The 18,477-nt window shown below is 61.8% G+C and overlaps 2 protein-coding genes and 1 long non-coding RNA gene across 16 annotated transcripts in view; 2 read left to right on the top strand and 1 right to left on the bottom strand.

The window, feature by feature from the left end:
• The window catches only part of PCNT (pericentrin), a 78,213-nt gene extending 71,853 nt beyond the window's left edge, over positions 1-6,360 (top strand). For all 5 annotated transcript variants that reach the window (XM_036238073.1, XM_036238075.1, XM_016143562.2 and 2 more), the window contains 5 exons: positions 1,706-1,935; positions 3,256-3,329; positions 4,051-4,174; positions 5,464-5,591; positions 5,947-6,360. In XM_036238073.1, the coding sequence (XP_036093966.1) occupies positions 1,706-1,935; positions 3,256-3,329; positions 4,051-4,174; positions 5,464-5,591; positions 5,947-5,990 (600 nt within the window). In that variant the 3' untranslated portion in view covers positions 5,991-6,360. The remainder of the gene's footprint in view (positions 1-1,705; positions 1,936-3,255; positions 3,330-4,050; positions 4,175-5,463; positions 5,592-5,946) is intronic.
• On the bottom strand, positions 2,512-12,664 carry LOC118614906. The gene is made up of 2 exons (XR_004956157.1): positions 12,073-12,664; positions 2,512-6,310 (listed from the first exon to the last, which is right to left on the bottom strand). It is a non-coding gene; the product is annotated as an uncharacterized LOC118614906 (long non-coding RNA).
• Positions 12,665-13,025: 361 nt separating this feature from the next.
• DIP2A (disco interacting protein 2 homolog A) overlaps positions 13,026-18,477 on the top strand; it is a 62,038-nt gene continuing 56,586 nt past the window's right edge. For 6 of the 10 annotated variants that reach the window (XM_036238080.1, XM_036238081.1, XM_036238082.1 and 3 more), the window contains exon 1: positions 13,026-13,322. In XM_036238080.1, the coding sequence (XP_036093973.1) occupies positions 13,232-13,322 (91 nt within the window). In that variant the 5' untranslated portion in view covers positions 13,026-13,231. The remainder of the gene's footprint in view (positions 13,323-18,477) is intronic. The other 4 variants (XR_004956158.1, XM_036238083.1, XM_036238078.1 and 1 more) reach the window with 3 other exon arrangements.

Here is an 18,477-nt window from a genome sequence, read left to right as displayed (position 1 = left end):
TCCCCCCCGGTCACCCTGGTGTCGTCACCCTGAGTCCACGTCCCCCCAGGTCACCCTGGCGTCGCGCACCCCGAGTCCACGTCCCCCCAGGTCACCCTGGCGTCGCGCACCCCAAGTCCACGTCCCCTCCGGTCACCCTGGCGTCGCGCACCCCGAGTCCACGTCCCCCCAGGTCACCCCGGCGTCGCGCACCCCAAGTCCACGTCCCCCCCGGTCACCCTGGTGTCGTCACCCTGAGTCCACGTCCCCCCCGGTCACCCTGGCGTCGTGCACCCCGAGTCCACGTCCCCCCCGGTCACCCTGGTGTCGCGCACCCCGAGTCCACGTCCCCCCAGGTCACCCTGGTGTCGCGCACCCCGAGTCCACGTCCCCCCAGGTCACCCTGGTGTCGCGCACCCCGAGTCCACGTCCCCCCAGGTCACCCTGGTGTCGTCACCCCGAGTCCACGTCCCCCCCGGTCACCCTGGCGTCGCGCACCCCGAGTCCACGTCCCCCCCCGGTCACCCTGGCGTCGCGCACCCCGAGTCCACGTCCCCCCAGGTCACCCTGGCGTCGTCACCCTGAGTCCACGTCCCCCCCGGTCACCCTGGTGTCGTCACCCCGAGTCCACGTCCCCCCCGGTCACCCTGGTGTCGTCACCCCGAGTCCACGTCCCCCCCGGTCACCCTGGTGTCGTCACCCCGAGTCCACGTCCCCCCCGGTCACCCTGGCGTCGCGCACCCCGAGTCCACGTCCCCCCCGGTCACCCTGGCGTCGCGCACCCCGAGTCCACGTTCCCCCCGGTCACCCTGGCGTCGCGCACCCCGAGTCCACGTCCCCCCCGGTCACCCTGGCGTCGCGCACCCCGAGTCCACGTCCCCCCCGGTCACCCTGGCGTCGCGCACCCCGAGTCCACGTCCCCCCCGGTCACCCTGGCGTCGCGCACCCCGAGTCCACGTCCCCCCCGGTCACCCTGGCGTCGCGCACTCTGTGGATTTGGGCAGACGTGTGGTGACATGTGCCCCTGTCGCAGCCTCCCACAGAGCGGTTTCCCTCCCCGGAGTCCTCTGGGCTCTGCCCGTCCAGCCGCCCCCTCTGCCCCCGGGGTCCCGTCAGGGTCCCCTAGCGTCCCAGTTTGCCTGCCGCAGCGAGGGCCTCTGCCTGGGCGTGGTCGCCTGCTCGCAGTCGGAAGGCCACTGGCTCTAGCGGCCAGGTCGTCACAAAGAGAGCGATCTTCCGTTGAAGTTTGGTCCGGGTGCGCACAGTCACACTTCTGTGCTGACGAATTGCGGGGAAGAGCGGGCAGTTCCAGTCGTCAGGTGGTGGCCTCCATGCCTGAGGAAGTCCTAGGCCGGCAGTGCACCCGGTGTCAGGGGGAGCGGGCTGGGGGCCCTCGACCTGAGGACGAAGTGCCCGTGAGGCTGGGCCGCAAGCCCCGTTCACGCGGCGCCCGCAGCGCCCGCAGGCCGTGGAGGGACGCCCTGCCTCCCATTCGCACCGTCTCAGCGGCAGGTTCATGGGGCCCCCCGGGGGGCTGCGTGGGCACTGCAGGAGGGGGGTGGTCTGCAGTCGCCCGGTAGGCAGTCCGGACTATGCGCGGCAGGTGCACAGGGCTGGCGTCCAGCATGAGCTGCGGAGGAGAGAGGGGTCCGGCTGTTTCAAAGCACAGGCCGGGCCGCACCGTGTCTCCGTCCTGCGAGTCAGCTCGGCAGTGTTTTGCTTTCAGATGGAAAAGCTGTACCTGCGCTGCCTGAGAGCAGAGAGCTTCCGAAAGGCCCTGATTTACCAGAAGAAGTACCTGCTGCTGCTGATCGGCGGGTTCCAGGACTCTGAGCAGGAAACTCTCTCCATGATCGCCCACCTGGGGGTGTTCCCTTCCAAAGCGGACAAGGTCACCCCCCCGCGGCCTTTCACCAAGTTCCGAACGGCGGTCAGGGTCGTGATTGCGATATCTAGGTACCTGGAGGCGCGGCCTCGCGGGCGGGGGGCTCGGGTGCTGGGTTCCGGGCTCCGCGTCTGACAGTCTGTCGGACTCTCTTTGGAGACGAAGGCTACTTGAGGCCTTAAAGAAAAAATAGAGGACACTTGGCTTCCAGAAATCACGCGCAGAGCTGCCACCGTCGAAAAGGAAAATGTTCAGGGTGCCTTTCGATCACAACACCACCTTGTCCCTCGGGGTCTCCTGCCACGGTTTCCGATAACTGGCGCGCAGTTCACGTCTTCAGACTCCCATTTCTTACATTTTAGTCAAATCTGTGTTACTCGAGAGGGGCCAGGTGCACGAGAACACTGGTCCCCCGGGCAGTGGCCAGATGTGGTGCAGACACTTTCCGGTGTCCGTCTGTGAGGGGCGGGGGGGAGGAAGAGCCCAGCCGCAGGGCCCGAGGGAGGCCCCTCTCCGCCCTCCAGGGACCAGCTCCCAGCCAGAGGCTGGTCCACTCTCCCCTCCCCAGCCACTGAGGGCTCAAGGGGGCCCTGCTGGAGCAGGCTCGTGACTCCCTGGTGTGAGTGGGGGTTTCGAGTCTTTCAAAATTAGCGATGAAATCCATTTTATTTTATAATTAAAATTTGCTGAATTTCTGAGAACGTTTGCCCCACTAAGAACTGCGGCCCTGTCTGCTGCGAGATGCCAGCAGAGGCGCCTTCCCAGCGCGCGCTGTTTGCGGATGGCTGGGGAGCGATGGGAGCCCCCAGGGTGGGGAGGCCTCCTCCAGCCTCAGGCCACCCACTCCCCCACCCACCTGTCTGTCCAGGGCCTGGCCTTCCTGTCCAGGAGGGAGGGCCATCCAAGCCAGCAGCATTTTTAACTCAAAGTGCCTGGTAGGCAGGCAGGGCCTGCAGGGTACCAGCGTCCCTTTCTGGTGGGGGCTGCCTGGGGAGGCCGCTTCTGCAGGGGTCCTGTGTGGGGACCTGGGCCTATGGGCCCCGCACCGCTGCAGGCGGGGCACCCCTGCCTGACACCCTGCTCACTGGCCGGCCTGAGCCCAACAAGTGGCTGGGTGACAGGTTGGAGCGGAGTGTTGTATACTGATTTTGAACCACTGGGAGCCCCCAGGCTGGATGGCGGGGCGCGGGCGGGGCGTGGGCGCGGCCTGGGCCCCTGGACGGGTTCGGAGGCAGCCGACCTGACCTGACCTGTCAGGCGTGCAGGGCCTGAAGACTCGGGCGGGTCAGCCGCGAGACCCCGCAGTGGCTGAGTTATGCCGGGGTGGTCGCTGCGTTTCCTTCCAGTCTTACTCTAGGGTCCAGTGTTTTCATGCTCTGCTCTGTGTGTAGGTTGCGTTTTTTGGTGAGGAAATGGCAAGAAATGGATCGCAAGGGAGCCGTGCGAGGCCGCGCGCCCCGCCCAGGTGGGACTGCGGGGACCCCCCGCCGGCGGGAGCGGGGCGCGCGGGGGCGGGGTGAGCGACATGGTCTTTAGGGAAGATGGTCTAATTTGGGAAACAGCACGAAGAAAACCAGGGTTCATACAGTTAACGCGTAAAACTGGAGCCAGTGATTGAAAAACTTGGTGGCTTGATTCTCCGAAACGTCGCAGGGGCCCCCGGGCCGTGGCACCTCTGCCCTGAGGGCGCCGTCGCGTCCTCGGCTCGGGCTGGCCCAGCCTCCCGCCCGCTGTCGCCACAGCCACACGCAGCCCGTGCCCTGGCGGGAGCCGGCCTCTCCCAGGCCCCTGCCTGTGGGCCGCCGGCCGAGACCTTCGCCGCCTTTGATTTCCACCTGTCAGCTGTTACCGGGGATCAGAACGCCTCCTCCGCCTCAGGCCTCGGGGAAAGGTTGCCCCAGGGTGCCGCTGGCGGTCCCCAGGCCCCTGCCCCGCCCCCGGGCCACCCCTCAGCCGGGCGAGGGCCAGCCCCTGCTCCCTGGGGCCAGGGGAAAGGTGGTGAAACTCAGGTTTTCTCTAGAGCTTTTTCAGTACGATTTTTATGATTTGGGTACTTTGAAAATGTTTTGAAATTGCCTGTGTCTGGCCCCTTAAAGCTCATAAATTTTAACTTTTGGTGGATGGGCTTTCGTACTGAAATGCCCTTGTTTTTTCCCTCCTCTCTTTGTTCTTAATTCTGGGGGAAGGGTTCCCAGTGCCACAGCGTCGGCGGTCTCCCCCCGAAACCAGCGAGTCCCCACCAACCCGGGACATGCCCTGCGGCCACACCAGGGACCCTGCGCCCAGAGCCTCCCCACGCAGAAGGGACAGGTGAGCCAGGCTGCTGCTCTGCGGGGAGGCCGGGACGGGACCAGGCGGCCGCCGCCGGTGCCGCCGAGCGTGCACTGTGTGGGCGCCCGGGCCCGCCTAAGGGGGGGCCCCCGCACAGGGAGCCCCACGCCCACGCGCCAGGCCTGGGTGGGCTTCACGCAGTCTCTTCTGTGGGATTTGGGGTTCTTGCCCTTTATCCTTACTACTTGGTTGACAATGGAGGCGTTACAGTGACAATGTTAAAGCTAAGTTATCTGGGGGAGAAAAGCCTTTTCAATTAAATGAGGACTCGTGGTTACAGAATATCATTTTGATGAAAAATAAAAGCGAAAACACTTTCTCTGATGACCTTGCCGGTTTGAGCTGGGGTGGTACGTAGTGCCCCACCCCCCGCCCCGGCCCAGTGCGGGCGCACGGCGCGGCACGGCTGGCCCTGCCGTGCGTGAGTGGGCGTGCTGGGCCCTCACTGCCACTGCCACAGGGCACCCCGCTTTCCTGACCGCGAGCTCCCTCCCGTGGGCTTCCAGCCCCACTTCTCCAGGTCTCACCACGCAAATCGCCCCGTGAGGCGGAGCCCACGCCCACACTGCAGCGCTTACTGAGGGCTCCAGCTGTGACTTCTCTGGGACTGGGACGCCCCCTTCAGGTGTCCAGGGAGGCTGGGCTCACGTGTGAGCGTGTTTGCACACACACGTGAGGAACCCTGTGGCGCCCGCTTCTCTGGATGCTCCTCAGAGAGCGGCCGACCGCGCCGTGTGCCGGGCCCGGTGGCGCAGGCGAGACGTGGCCCGGCCCCTTCGCCCCGTGGCCTCTGCGGATGATAACACCTCTGCACGAGCCGCACTTCAGGAGGTGACCGTGTCTGGTGTAGCTTCCCCGACAGGGGAAGCAGCGCACACGAGTGTCGAGCGGCCAGGGCCGCCGGTGCCCATCTGTCTGCTAGCTCTGGCTCCGGGGCCCGGGCGGGCAACAAGGGGTAGCCGAAGCCTCTTGGTGGGTGACGAGGGCGAGTGAGCCCTGTGACGAGTGACAGGCTGGAGCCACGAGCCACCTGGTCCCAGCATGTGGGTCTGAGGCGGACAATGCATCATCCATGGAGAGCTGGAGAACAAAGTAGCATCCAGTAACGTGGGTCGTGTAGAGGTCGGCTTTTAAAGCACTCTGTACCACTTTATAAAAGCTGGGCTTTTTCTTGTAAAGAAAAGCACAGAGGAAAGAGCCATCTTTTACCCTGTTCCCCATGTCTTAGCTGTGCACTCAGCTCTGTTTCTTGGTTTATTTGTTTGAAGATCCAATCCATCCTCCGCTTCAAGATCAGAAAGATCGCCGACTGCTTCTCAAGATCCAGAACGTTCCTTGACGGAATATATTCACCATTTAGAAACGATCCAGCAAAGATTAGGGGGCGTGCCACCAGGTAACAAAAGTCCTTCCTGCCTGTTCTTAAAACAGCATAAGTGCCTGGCAGTGTGAACGCGGGGGCCGCAGCTCTCCCCTCAGATGCAGCCCCGGCCGGCCGCACTTGGCCCGCGATGCGCCGCACCACCAGCTGGCCTGGGCCCTTCTCTTCACTCGGGGAACGTAAAGATTTTGTTTCAGCCAGGATAAAATTTGTCCAGGGGTTTTTTAGCTGTCATAATTTAAACTTCGTATATTTTAATTATTAATATTTTCACCAAAAATTCAGTGGTAGTGTTTCAAAATTGTGAATTTCTTCTTAAAACCACTGACGCCTCCTAACGAATTCCTACATCACTTGCGTTTGTGTTCAGATCGCCCTTCGCAGAAACCCTGCCGCCAGAGGACTAAGCAGTGAATAAAGTCCATGGGCCTCTTACCTGTGACAGTCCTGTTTGCGGAGAAGATTTGTTTCTCCTCCTCTGAGGAAGGCTTGTGTGGCACAGCGCGCAGAGCGGTGCCCCGTCCCCTCGCGTGCCCGGGAACCGAGTGTTCTCACCTCCGCGCGCTGCCGCAGAGCCAGAGGGAGTGCGTTCTGCGTGACGTCCGTCGCCGCGGCTCCTTAGCCCGGCTCTGTGTGAGTCGGCAGAGCCGCCCACTGGCCTCCGGGAGGGTAAGCGGAGGACGGAACGGCTCCTCGTTGCTTATGTTCTTAGCATGTACAGATGGAAACTGGGTCTAAAATGAAAGGAGAGAATATAATTAAAGCACTAGTTTCTTTGTAAACAGCCCTTGTATTTTCCAGTTTTTCTCAGTTTGCTTTTATCACTAAAAAAAAACACAGCCAAAGAAACAATTTGTGTTAAACCGCACGTCACAGACGTCCAGAGCGCCCTTCCCCTCGTGAGGCGGCGGTCTCCTGCTGCTCCGTCTCGTTCCTGGTTGACTCACGCCTGTGCGAGGCCGCCACCTGCCACGCGCCAGGGCCGTGGTCCACTGTCGTGCGGGGCGCGTTCTCACTGGACGCCCGGCCAGGCCCCGCTCCCGGAGCTCTGCGCGTCCGGTTTAGCGCAGGACGGCTGTCCCCAAGCCAGTGCTCGCCCGTTCCGGTGCTGGGTCTGCCCTCCGCCCTGCGGCACGGCACATGTCCACACTTCCTGCGTGTGAGCCGCCGCCGCTGCCCGAGTCCTGCAGTCCTGCCCAAGGCGGCTGAGGCCAAAATCCTCGCGGGAGCCGGCACCTCATGCGGAGCAGCAGGCGTGGTCGGCCTGGAAGTGCCCGACTGTCCCGAGTGCAGTTACCAGACACCAGACACAGCTGCACGGCGGGAGGCCAGTGACCGCTGCCACGTCTCGGCCCCTGGGCGCATTGCCACAGCACAGACCGCCCCCCCCCCGCCCCCGGGACCCGTTGGCGAGGTGCACCCGGGCGTCAGAGGTGGCGAGCCGCGGGGCGTTGGCCCCTTCCCTCGCCTGGTCTGTGTTTGACCCTCAGCTTGCACCTCGGCCCCTGGGCGATCTGACCTTTCTCAGAGATTCAAGGCCTTAACTGTCTTGTTTTCAGAGAACACTCCTTTTTCTTACACACCTGAACTTGGAAAGACTAAAGACGGAGGAGGGGAAGGGGGAGGGGGAGAAGGAGATGATGGCGGTGACCACCAGGACCAGGAGGCGCCCCTGGGTTCGGTGTGCCGCAGGCCCGTCCTCGTGGGCCGGCCCCACCAGCCGACACGGGGGCCCGTCTGTGCTCGCTGGCTCGGACAGTCTCACCCGCCTGCCCAAGGAGGCTGTCGTACCTGGTGGAAGCTGTCCTCCCTTGGGACAGCAGAGCCCAAAGCCTTAGGCCTTCAGAAGAGGCTGCCTGCTGGGAAGTCGCCATGCCGTCACCAACAGGAGGGAGGGGGCGTGGGGCTCCCGCGGTGGCGCAGACCTCCGCCCCGGAGCGCCTTCCAGCCCGCGAAGGCTTGGCGGCCCCGCGCCGGTCTCCAGCGGCCTGTGGCAGAAAACGGGACTTCGACAGCCCCAGGAGCAGCGGGGCAGCCCGAGACGCGGGCTGAGCTGAGAGAGCATGTCCCGCGTCTCTGTGGCCGTCACGTGGGAGGGACGTCCGCGTCTGGCCTGCCAGACGAGCCGCATTTGTAACAGCGCTGGCCACGCGAAACGGAAAGGAGCGTCGTGAGTCGGGCGCCCACCTGCGTCCCCTTTCCTCCCCCGGGCGCTGCCGTGGCTGCGTGTGGGGCCGGCCGCCCGCCCCGCCCTCGCACCGCGTTTTCCCGGGCAGGCCCGACTCGCCGTGCCCGGGGCCCACGAGGATGTCGGTGTCACTGAACGTCAAATGGTAATGGACCAACGACACGACGAACGCCCAGGCCCTTCCACGCTGTGCGTGGGTGCGTGCTGCTGCCCCGTCACAGCCGAGCGGAGGACGCAGCCCTGTGGGTCGCCTGGGCCCCGCGCGGCCGTCCCGGTGAGTCCTGCGTGCGCAGCAGCCTTGCCTCCACCCTCCGCCTGCTGCTCCCCAGGCATCGCCCACACTTTGTGATCCAGTGCAACACTCCCGTTCCCTGCCGAGAGCCCCTTTTGGGGACCAGGACCTCTGGCCCTGCAGTCTCAGCTTGGGGGGCCAGGAAGCATGAGGTTCCCCCCTGGACCCTTGGGCGTGATGGTGAGCGGGCCACTCGTCCCCAGCCCTGGGGGTCAGTCGCACGCCCCCTTCCTACTTGGCACTTCCTGTGCCTTGAGCTCTGCCGGCCCCGTGGGCGCTGCCCTTCCTGCTGTGTGACAAGCCCGGCGGGATGCGATGCCATCTGGGATCCCGGGCCGGCGAAGCCAGCGCTTGTCAAGGCCTCGCCCGTGACACCTGCTGGCAGGAAGGGCAAAGCCGTGCGCGCAGCACAAGTCTGTTCCCGTGACGACGACCCGCCGGCCCGTGCAGGACGGGGGAGCGCGGACGCGAAACGAGCTGGCGGAGCTGCCTGACCGACGGTGAGCGTCGGAAACGCAACTTGGGTCTGCTTTGCTGGCCAGTCGGACATTCAGTGGCAGCGAGTGACCGGGTCACTTTTGGTCAGAGAACCCACGTTGCTGGGCACATGATGGCCTCCAGCTCCACCGCCTTGGCCGCCGTGCTGGTCCCTGGAGCTGGGGTCACCAGTGAGAGGCCGTCCAGGGCCCGCTGGCCAAGTCATCCCGTCGGCTCGGCTGTTAAGTGTTCTCATGGGTGTTCTCTGGGGGCCGAGCACTCCACGCGAAGGTCACCCCACACGGTGCCTAGGCCAGTCCACCTGCCCACGCGCCGACACCACACCTGGTCCCAGCATCCGATTCTTTCCCTTCTGGCTGGCCATCAGCACCGTCCGCGAGTCCACGTGGACTCGTCCTGGGCCACGTGCGCAGAGTGGCTGGCCGGAGCTCCGCTGTGGCGGTCACGGCCGCCGTGAGCGCGGCTGGCGTGGAGCGGTGTCCACTGCCATCTCGGACCCCCGTTCCAAGCCAGCCCGCCTATGGCCCGAACGCGCTTCCTCTTCTGCCAGCGGGTGGCGAAAGTGCCCCACACGGGCGGGGGCACTGACAAGCTCCAGTGCGAGAGCAGAGGGTGCCACGTGGGCCCGGACGCAGGGCGCCCCCGCCCCCGCTCCGCCGCCGTGAGTGCAGGACGTCCGTCTCATGACAGGCTGCTGCTGGGCCCCGCCGACCTCGTGGCCGGGCGAGTGTGACAGAATCCACCTCATAACGGGCACTTTCGCCTGCAGGGTCATTTGGTGTCCCCAGGTCAGCTGTTCCATCTCTACAGGACATGGCACCACACCAGGATATTTTTCCCCAAAGGCACCTAACGCTGGCTCACCCACACGTGGGCCAAGTTCTGGAGCAGGCTCTCCTGCGGTCCGCTCCCGCCCGTAGGGGTCGGAGTGAGCCCTCCTGCGGTCCGCTCTCCCCCGTGGGGGTCGGAGCGGCCCTCCTGTGGGCCGTAGGGGTCGGAGCGGGCCCTCCTGCGGTCCGCTCTCCCCCGTGGGGGTCGGAGCGGGCCCTCCTGCGGCCCGCTCCCGCCCGTAGAGCTGAGCCACCACTGAACATCTTTGTGACTCCAGCGCCCCTTTTGTCAGCTGGTTTTTTGACTTTTGTCAGCGTGTTACTTGGGCCTCTGTGTGGAGCATGCAATCCAGTGGGTCTTCTGGAATTCTGGAGGATTCCGGGTCTCTCACCCCACCCCACCCCAAGCCCACTACAGCGATTCCGTCATCTCCGCTCTGCTTGCAGTGGGCCAGAGCTACTTCCATGTGTATCTGCAGATTCTCTCATACTCCCTCCTTCGGAAGATGGAGTCTAACTCCCCTCCCCCGGAATCTAGGCGAGACTCAGTGACTCGCGACTAGTAGACGAGAAGGGGCTGAAGTGATCGGTGACGCCGGAGGCTAGGTGGCAGAAAGGCTGGGGCCTCCCTTCACCTTGGGACAGCTGTCCTCAGAACCCAGCCTTCACAGTGAGGAAGCCCGGGCCACGGGAAGCGGCCACGTGTGGGTGTGCTGGCTCCCGTCCCCGACCGGGGCTCCAGCACCTGCTTCCAGCCTTCCGGCTGCTCCAGCGGAGGCGGCAGGTGCCGTGGACAGACGAGGCATCTCCACTGCGCGCCGCAGGGACTGCAGACGACACAGGCCCTGCAGACACCGCGCCGCGGGTCCAGGCCACTGCAGTCAGTCGTGCTCCCTGCTGGGGGGCGTGGGGGGGTCTCGCCTTCACACCGTAAACATGCGACACCCGTGAAGCACAGTGACGCGAGACGTGCTGTGAATGCTTAAGCCACTGAGTGCGTAGTAGCTTGTTAGGCAGCAGCGGACACACCACTGTTCTGGAAGCCATCCTGTGCGCAAGCTCACGCCCTGTCTTCGCTGGGGTTTAAATCTGGAATCCCGAAAGACTGCTCCTAAGTCAGTAAGCCCTGCCAGCAGCCGCAGGGGTCAGGCTGCGGAACTGGACACCGGGGAGCACCACTCACGAACGCTCTTTCCCAGCTCTGGTGGCACCTCTTGGCTGGGTCTTAAAGCTTCTTATGGGCTGAACTGTGTCCCCATTACTCCCCAAAAGATGTTGAAGTCCTAACCCCCAGTACCTGTGAATATGACCTCATCTGGAAATAGGGTCTGTGCAGATGAACGAGTTAGAATGAATTCATCAGGGTGGGTCCAGGTCCAATGACTGGTGTCCTCATAAACGGTAAACTGGGACACAGAAACGGACACATACGGGAAAAGCCACGTGAACAGGAAGGTAGAGCCTGGTGCGATGACTCTTCAAGCCAAGGAACACTGAAGTCTGCCAGCACCTGCCAGAAGCTGGGAGGGAGGCCTGGGGCAGACCCTCCCTCAGCCCCAGAAGCAAGCAGCCCTGCCAACGCGCTCTGGTGTCTGGCCTCAGAATCGAGTGAACCTCTGTGAAGGCGCCCAGTTTGCGTGCCTTTGTTACAGCTCTAGAAACGAATACACTGCTCTTCTGAGGGGAAGAGGGCTATCGTCCCTCTCCTATCTCTTCATGGCTCCAGCTCAGTGCAGCTAAGAAATAACCGTAATCGTGTGCCTCGCACCCAGCAGGTGCGGAGCGGGAGGGGAGGGGAGCGCCATGGGCAGGCTGTCAAAACCTTTGTAGCCATCTAACCAGACATCGGGTATCTCCAACCCACGTGTCTTGGGCCCTGAACTTAGCATAACGTCCTTGCTTGGGGGTTCGCACCTCTGAGCTCCTCCTTCCTGGGCCTGGCCCTTGTCTTGTCTCAGTGCAGATGAGGGTTTCTTTACATGTAAGCAGATTCCTTTCTTAAGCCACTAAGCCACTTTCAGATGGCATTCAGTGGTCTGTAGCGAGCTCTCAGATGTGTGTTATCTGTAAGAGCACGAGTAACGTGGGGCAGTGGTCAACTTTTCTGCACCAGGGACCGGTGCTCCCATCAGAATCTAATGTCTGAGGATCTGAGGCGGAGCTGAGGCGGTGATGCTGGCGCTGGGGAGCGGCTGCACATACAGAAGAAACTTCATCTGACAGGCCACAGACCAGTACTGGATTGTGTCCCAGGGGTTTGGGGACCCCTGGTCCAATGCCATGATCCTTCCTCGTCGCTCCTAATCCAACCCATGTAAAGGCCAATATGTCACCACTGATGTCCTCTGTTTCATTTTTGTGGTTCACCTGCTACCCCAGCTGGTGAGAATAACTTGACCACCCCTCTGTGCCAGGGGCTGACCGCTCCACACAAGAGATGGGTGATCAGCCTCAAACCCCACTGTGTCACCTGCTTCCACACTCCTGGTACCTGCTGCGGGATGGCTTCTCCAGAAGCAGCTGCTGATACAGAATCTGGGGTACGAGACGCTTTGTCTGGCATCAACACCTGTGAGAGGAGGGCTGGGAAGCAGGCCCAGCAAAGCTCTGGCCAGTCCAGTGGACTCGGCAGCAAAGCACTGTCACCAGAGGAGTTCTGTGTCAAGCCCAAATGGCCCGGCTTTGTACCTGTCATCAGATGTGGACTTCGGCAAGGTGGCCTTCCACGGATGGACGCGTGTACGCACGTTTGCGGCTGCCCACACTGCCCCCCGCACTCATTCTCCTAGTGCGTGGGCCAGCTCCTTCAGGATACTGTGGGTCTCCGCTCAGCCCCAAGCTCCCAGCGCCTCATCCTGTCCGTTCTCCCACTTCCCAAGGTCACCTCATGGTCTGATATGGCTGCTGGAGCGCCTTCCTAGCCCACACTATACCTTCTAAAACTGACACATTTATGCCTGGGTCTGTGCAGGGATCTGCCACTGTCCCTCAGGAATGCAAAGCCAGGGTTCAGTATGCCTGAGTATCCCAGCAGCCCCAGGGGCGCAGCACACCCAAAGGTCCCCCAGCACGGAGGCAGCGGTCGGTCCCGCTTCCGCAGAGACCCCAGCCCCGACGGCGGCCCACCCCGGACCTTCCCCCGAGTGACGCTCTCTCGCTTCCCCCAACAGGAGCTCGGGGCCACCCGCCGGGTCCTGCGGGCCAATGGGAGCGAGCCGTCAGTGTTGCTGGGCGGCGGGGGACGCCTGTCTCGTCACGCAAGCATGTTCCTCCCGCCCCGCCCCGGCGCGCACGCGCATTGTTCCCGCTCCGTCCCCCGCGCTGCGCACGCGCGTTCCTCCCGCCCCGCCCCCGGCGCGCACGCGCATTGTTCCCGCTCCGTCCCCCGCGCTGCGCACGCGCGTTTCTTCCGCCCCGCCCCCGCCGCGCACGCGCGCTCCTCCCGCTCCGCCCCCGCCGCGCACGCGCGTTCCTTCCGCCCCGCCCCCGCCGCGCACGCGCGTCCGCCCCCGCCGCGCACGCGCGCTCCACCCGCCCCGCCCTCGCCGCGCACGCGCGCTCCGCGTAGCGCGCGCAGGTCTGCCGGCGACGCGCGGGGCGGGGCGGGGCGGTGCTCGGGGAGCCGTCCGCGTACGTGCCCGCGCTCGCGCCCGCCCCGGAGCGGCGCCGCTCCGGCCGCGTCCCCGTCCCTCCGCCTTCGCTGCCCGCGGGGCGGATGCGGGTCGCCCGCCTGAGGGGAGCGACGTAGCCGCTGCTCAGGCCGATTCCCGCGCCTGACCCGGACCCGGACCCGCCCGGGCGCGAGCCGGCTTGGCTGTCTGCGGGGCGCGGCCCGAGCGAGCGGGCCATGGCCGATCGCGGGTGCCCGCTGGAAGCGGTGCCGCTGCCCGCCGAGGTGCGGGAGAGCCTGGCCGAGCTGGAGCTGGAGCTGTCGGAAGGTGAGCGGCGCGGCCGCGGGGCCCCGCCCGGAAGCTGGCCCGGGCCCTCACGCCCGGGGGCCCGCCGCGCTCCCACGCCCTCACGCCCGGCCCGCCGCGGCCCGCCGCCCGGACCCCGGGGTGCGCGGGGGGCGGCCTGCGCGTTCGGCCGCGGCGCGCGCGCCTGGACGGGAAGGACCGTTTTTGCCCGAGCCGCGCGGACCGCGTCGCCGCCCGAGGCCGCGGGTCAGGGCTCCGAGCCCGGCGGGAGCCCGCGTGCGCTGTAACAGCGCCTGCCTGAGGACGAGCGTGTTGGCCGCTTGCCGGAAATTTTAAAAATTAAAAGGAAAAGTTCAATAAATGGTTGAAGAAGAGACCGGAGTGGTTCAGCTTCGGGGGCGGTGGCCGGCACTGCCCTCTGGGTGTTACTGCCCCGCCAGCTCTGTTTGCCTCTCATCGCCCCAAGAGCACGTTCTTGCCCAGTGTAATGTTTAACTTTGTTTTGGAAACATAAGTGCATTTTCAGCTTTTAAAAGGCAGTTTTTAGTAGTCTCGCTGTTTTGAGTTTCAGGTCGTTAAGCTCCGCTGCCGCGTCCGGAGCGGCGAATTCTCACGGCGTCCTGGGAGTGGGCACCGGCTTGTGCTCCTCAGCCCTCGCCTGCCCGACGGGGGAGGGGCTGTTGTTTTGAATTCAGCATTCAAATGTTTAAAGTTCTGTGATAAGCGACGCATTTTTTAAAAAATGGAAGTGTAATAAATGGATGGGTTTGAGAGTTGGAGATTAGATGCTCTTGGGAAGTATGAAAACTTAAATTAGAAATTGGCCTGACCGATGGGAACTGCTGTCTTGAATTTGTTATAGCTTTCCTCTGGGGAAAGTGACGTAGCTGGAGTTTAGATTTTATCCATTTCAAACATGGTTTTGCAGGTTGCTTTTAATTTCTGCGCCGTGTATTAGCGATCCCCTCGCCGCCTTGTTTGCGGTTGTGTGTTTGGGTGCTTTCTAGGAGCTGATGGTCAGAGGAGATTGGAGCCTTTCAGAGAGCTCCCTAATTCGAGTGGCAGCACACGGAGAGCCGGAGTACTCCACTGGAAGAATGCTGCTTGTCTGCTGCATCTGTTCGCAGCATTGTCATTTTAGACACATGGGGGAGGGGTGTCCAGGTGAGAAGAGGACGTGAGGGTCCACTTAACCGGAAGGGAACTGAGGGAGGCAGCTTGCGTGGGGGAGGGGCGAGCAGAGCGTTGAAGGGAAGGGACAGCAGAGTGGCAGTGAGGGAGGCAGGGACGCTGGCTTCTGTCCCCGCTCCCAGACCGGCCTGACACCTTCCTCTTGGCCCAGATAGGTCAGTAATCGTTCGAGGACAGTCCCGCTTGGCTTCGCTCCCAGGTGCTTCCACACCCCGACACTGGCTCTTTCAGCTTGTGCTGCGGTGGTTGCCGGCACGGGGCCTCCCATCAGACGTCTTGCGATAGGGACTGTGGCTCAGGCAGATTCTTGGTGTCTTCACACAGCGGCTGACATCTGGTGTGTGTCCACGAATTGCTGCTGAATTACGGCGTCTGTCAAGTTGGATTTGGGCAGCTGTAGAAGGAAGCGAGTGCCAGCCTTAGGGACACCCCGCAGTTCTGTGGGGAGTCAGTCAAGCAGTACATGTGGAAGTGCTTCGCAACTGATCGGGTTTTATTTATGTGATGAAAAGAAGGTGTTATTAACGGAGCACAGTCCTGAAGCCGCTGAAGCTTGTGTCGTTGTCGTTGTCGTTTTTCTATTTCGATCCAATAGAAGTAGAAAGTGAGATTGACTTTGACCTGTGGGGGCCCCCAGTTTGGTGTGGGGTGAGGGGCGGTGAGATAAACTTCTAATTCAGAATAAAGTAATGTTACCATAGGGGGGCTTCACAGCACTCACGTCTGTCTGAATATAACACGATACTGAGAGCTTAGCGTTGGCACTGTGCCAGGCAGGTCGAAGGGACAGGGACACCAGACGCAGACAAAATGCTGCCCACACGGAGGCTGGCAGTGAAGGGCAGGCGCCTGGACAACTGGAGGGCCCTGCACAGCCCCCTCAGCCGGGACAGCAGCAGCGAGGAGTCACAGGTGTGCTCCTGCCTTATGCGTGGCTCACCTGGGGCCTCGTTCCCCAGCACCCTTCTCAGCATTGTCATTGGAGGTGGACCGCAGGGAAGCTCCTGGTCTTAGAACGCACCGATTCCTTCCCATGGAACAGGTTTGCCGACTTGCTGTCATGGATTCCGAGGGGGACATAAAGCCCCGCTGTGGTCTGGCTCCTTAACTTTCTGGCTGGCCCACCCTTCCTGTTGGGGGTCGCCTTCACATTGAGCAGAGGATGAAGAAATGAGCTGCACAGACCCCACCCTTCTTAGACCCCTCACTCAGGAACATGTAGCAGAATTCACACCTGTGGCTCCTCGGAGCGTATCAGAATGTCCGTGGGCAAAAACGAGGCTACTAGAGGTTTATCCTCAGTTAGTACATACAATCCCCAGACACTGATGCTTTCCTGCCATTGTGTCTGGTCACCTTAGGTACCTCACGACTGGCTCTGGTGCTGTGCAGCATCTGGGCCCTAGGACGTAGACAATGGCGTCATGATTTTTTGCTTCAGTGGCCTGTGGTGTTTTGCAGGGGAGGTTCCTACGCAGCAGGCACTCCCGTGTCTTTATTCTGGTTAATAGGTCTGTTCTGCAGCGTTAGCTTCAGCTTCTCGTCTTCCTGCATTCCGACAGCACGGGCCCGGCCTGGACAGGGTCTGAGGAAAGAGGAAAACCCCGTTTGTGGGTATGGAGGAAGGGACTCCCCAAAGAGCTTTTTCGCTCTTTAAATGTGTCTCATTTCTAAAATTTGCGCTGTAATGAGTGTTTGAGATGACAGCCTGACTTTGCTTTCACAGCAGGAAACTTCTGTCGTGCTCCCCAGATACCTTGCGGCAAATCGAAGTTGTCGTGTCCACATTCTGTTTGCGTGTCAAAGCCCAGCCCACGCGTATTCTTGTCCCCCAACCCTGCTTTAATTCCTCCCCCTGCCCTGCTTCTAGCCCTGACCTATGGATGTTGCTGTTTCCCCTTAAGAACTGGATCTCTGAAGGTGGGGCGTCTGCTCCCACATGCTCACCATATGCACCTGGGGCCTGGCGCACCCAGGATGTGGTCCATGACTCCACCTGGGGCGCAAACCCAGGGCCTTCTGCATATAAAGCAGACGTGCTGACCACTACACTGTGGAACCACCCCCTGTTTTAGGACTTAAGTGTAAACTTCACTTTAGCGTTGAAGCTCTGCCTTCCTCTAAGGACATCCTCCCCACCCCAGCCAGGCGCCTGCTGTCCCCTGCCCCTGTGGCACTCATCATGGTCACTCTCGCAGGGTTCGTCACAGTGTTGGTTTGTTGGCTTGTCTGTCCTTTGCCACTGCACAGGGGGCATCGACGAGGAAGTGTGATCTGTGGGTCATTGTGTCCTCAGCACCTAGCACGTCTTAGGCATTTTAATCAATGTCTGTCAAATTAATAAAAGTAAAAATGACACATGGGGTTCGCAGTCAGTTTTAAGTCAAGAACCCCTGTGATGAATTGACTCCTTAGCTTTTGGTAACAGTTTCTCGGTTCAGTGGAGCATTGCAGGGCGGATCTGCCCTCAGGAGCTGTTGGACGGGGATGTGGCATTTGTGCTCTGTCCTTCCAGGAAGAAGGCGGCCCGAGACAGGTGTGCTGCGCGACAGGTGTGCTGCCCTCCTGGCTGGGCTGCAGAGGCCCCGCCCCTGTGAGCTCGAACCCAAGACCCGTCTGAGCGAGTAGGTGGTTCCAGCCCCATGTGGCCACGACCCACCTGTGGCCTCACCTGCTGGGCCCCCGTTCCACACCGCCTTCGCCCTGCGGCCACGCTCCCCATTGCTGTGCTGCAGAAGCAGGCTCATTCCTGCCATGGCTCCTGAGGGACTTTGGCTCAAGGACTGCGTATTGGCCTGAAACTTGATTAGAGGTGCCTGGCCTCGAAGACTCATCCACCTGCCTTCATTTCCCATCCTTTCCCCGGGGATCCCCCTGCGTCCCCTCAGGTAGCTCCCCAGCCTCCTCCTGCGCCCTCCTTTGGTCCCCACGTAAATCTCTTGTGTGCCTGAACCTGTCGTGGCAGCTGCTTCTCAAGAGGCCATGTGTCTGGGGTCAGCGGTGTGGACCCACGCTGGAAGGGCTGGTGCTGGCCTGAGGTCCTCGGCCAGGTGCATAACCTCTCTGAGGTTGCCTGGCGCCTGCCGTTGGTCCCCAAGTGCTGAATGGGATTATTCACTTTTCTCAGGACACTCTGGCCGGCGCTAGCAGTGGCCCAAGTGTCCGCTGATGCCTCCTGAGAGCAGAGGCCGAGCCGCCGGTGCGTCACCCATGTACGCTGACCTGTACGTGCACATCCAGGCCCAGAGTGGTATTGAAGGAGGAGAACAAAGCTGGGGGGCCGATACCCGACCTCGAGGCTTACTGTGCAGCGGTGGTAGTTGGAACGGCACGGTGTCAGGACAGAACAGGCAAATCGGTCCATGGGGCAGAGTAGAGAGCCCAGAGGTGGAGCCGCACAGACAGAGTAAGCGCCCTTTGGCAAAGAAAAGGCAATACAGTGGAGCAGAGATGGCCTTTTTAACAAATGCCTGTCGGAAAGACTGACGTCCACATGAAAAAAATGAGCCCAGACGCAGACCTTCCACCCTTCACAGAAATTAGCTCAAAATGGATTGCACGCTTAAATGGAAAATGAAAAATTCTGAAACTTCTAGAAAATAACAGGAGATAACCTAGATGACTTCGGGTTTGGCAGTAACATTTTAGATAAAACACTATGACACGTCCATGAAAGAAATAATTGACAAGCTGGACTTTATTGAAAATTAAAACACTTCTGCTCTGTGAAAGACAGTGTCAAGAGATTGAGAAGACGCTGACAGAAAAATTTGCAGAAGACACATCTGATAAAGGACTGTTACCCCAAACATAGAAGAACTCTTCGAACTCCACAATAAGCAAACCGACAACCTGGTTAAAAAATGGGCCAAAGGCCTTAACCAGCGGTCCCCAACCTCTTTGGCACCGGAGACGGGGCTCCCGTGAGCATCCAACGCGTGAGGACCGGAGGCGGAGCTGAGGCGGCGATGCCAGCGCCGGGGAG

The sequence above is a fragment of the Rousettus aegyptiacus genome, unplaced genomic scaffold (assembly GCF_014176215.1).
Source record: "Rousettus aegyptiacus isolate mRouAeg1 unplaced genomic scaffold, mRouAeg1.p scaffold_m13_p_20, whole genome shotgun sequence".
In the NCBI taxonomy this organism is placed as follows: Eukaryota; Metazoa; Chordata; class Mammalia; order Chiroptera; family Pteropodidae; genus Rousettus; species Rousettus aegyptiacus.
This window is presented reverse-complemented; position numbering and strand designations above follow the sequence as displayed.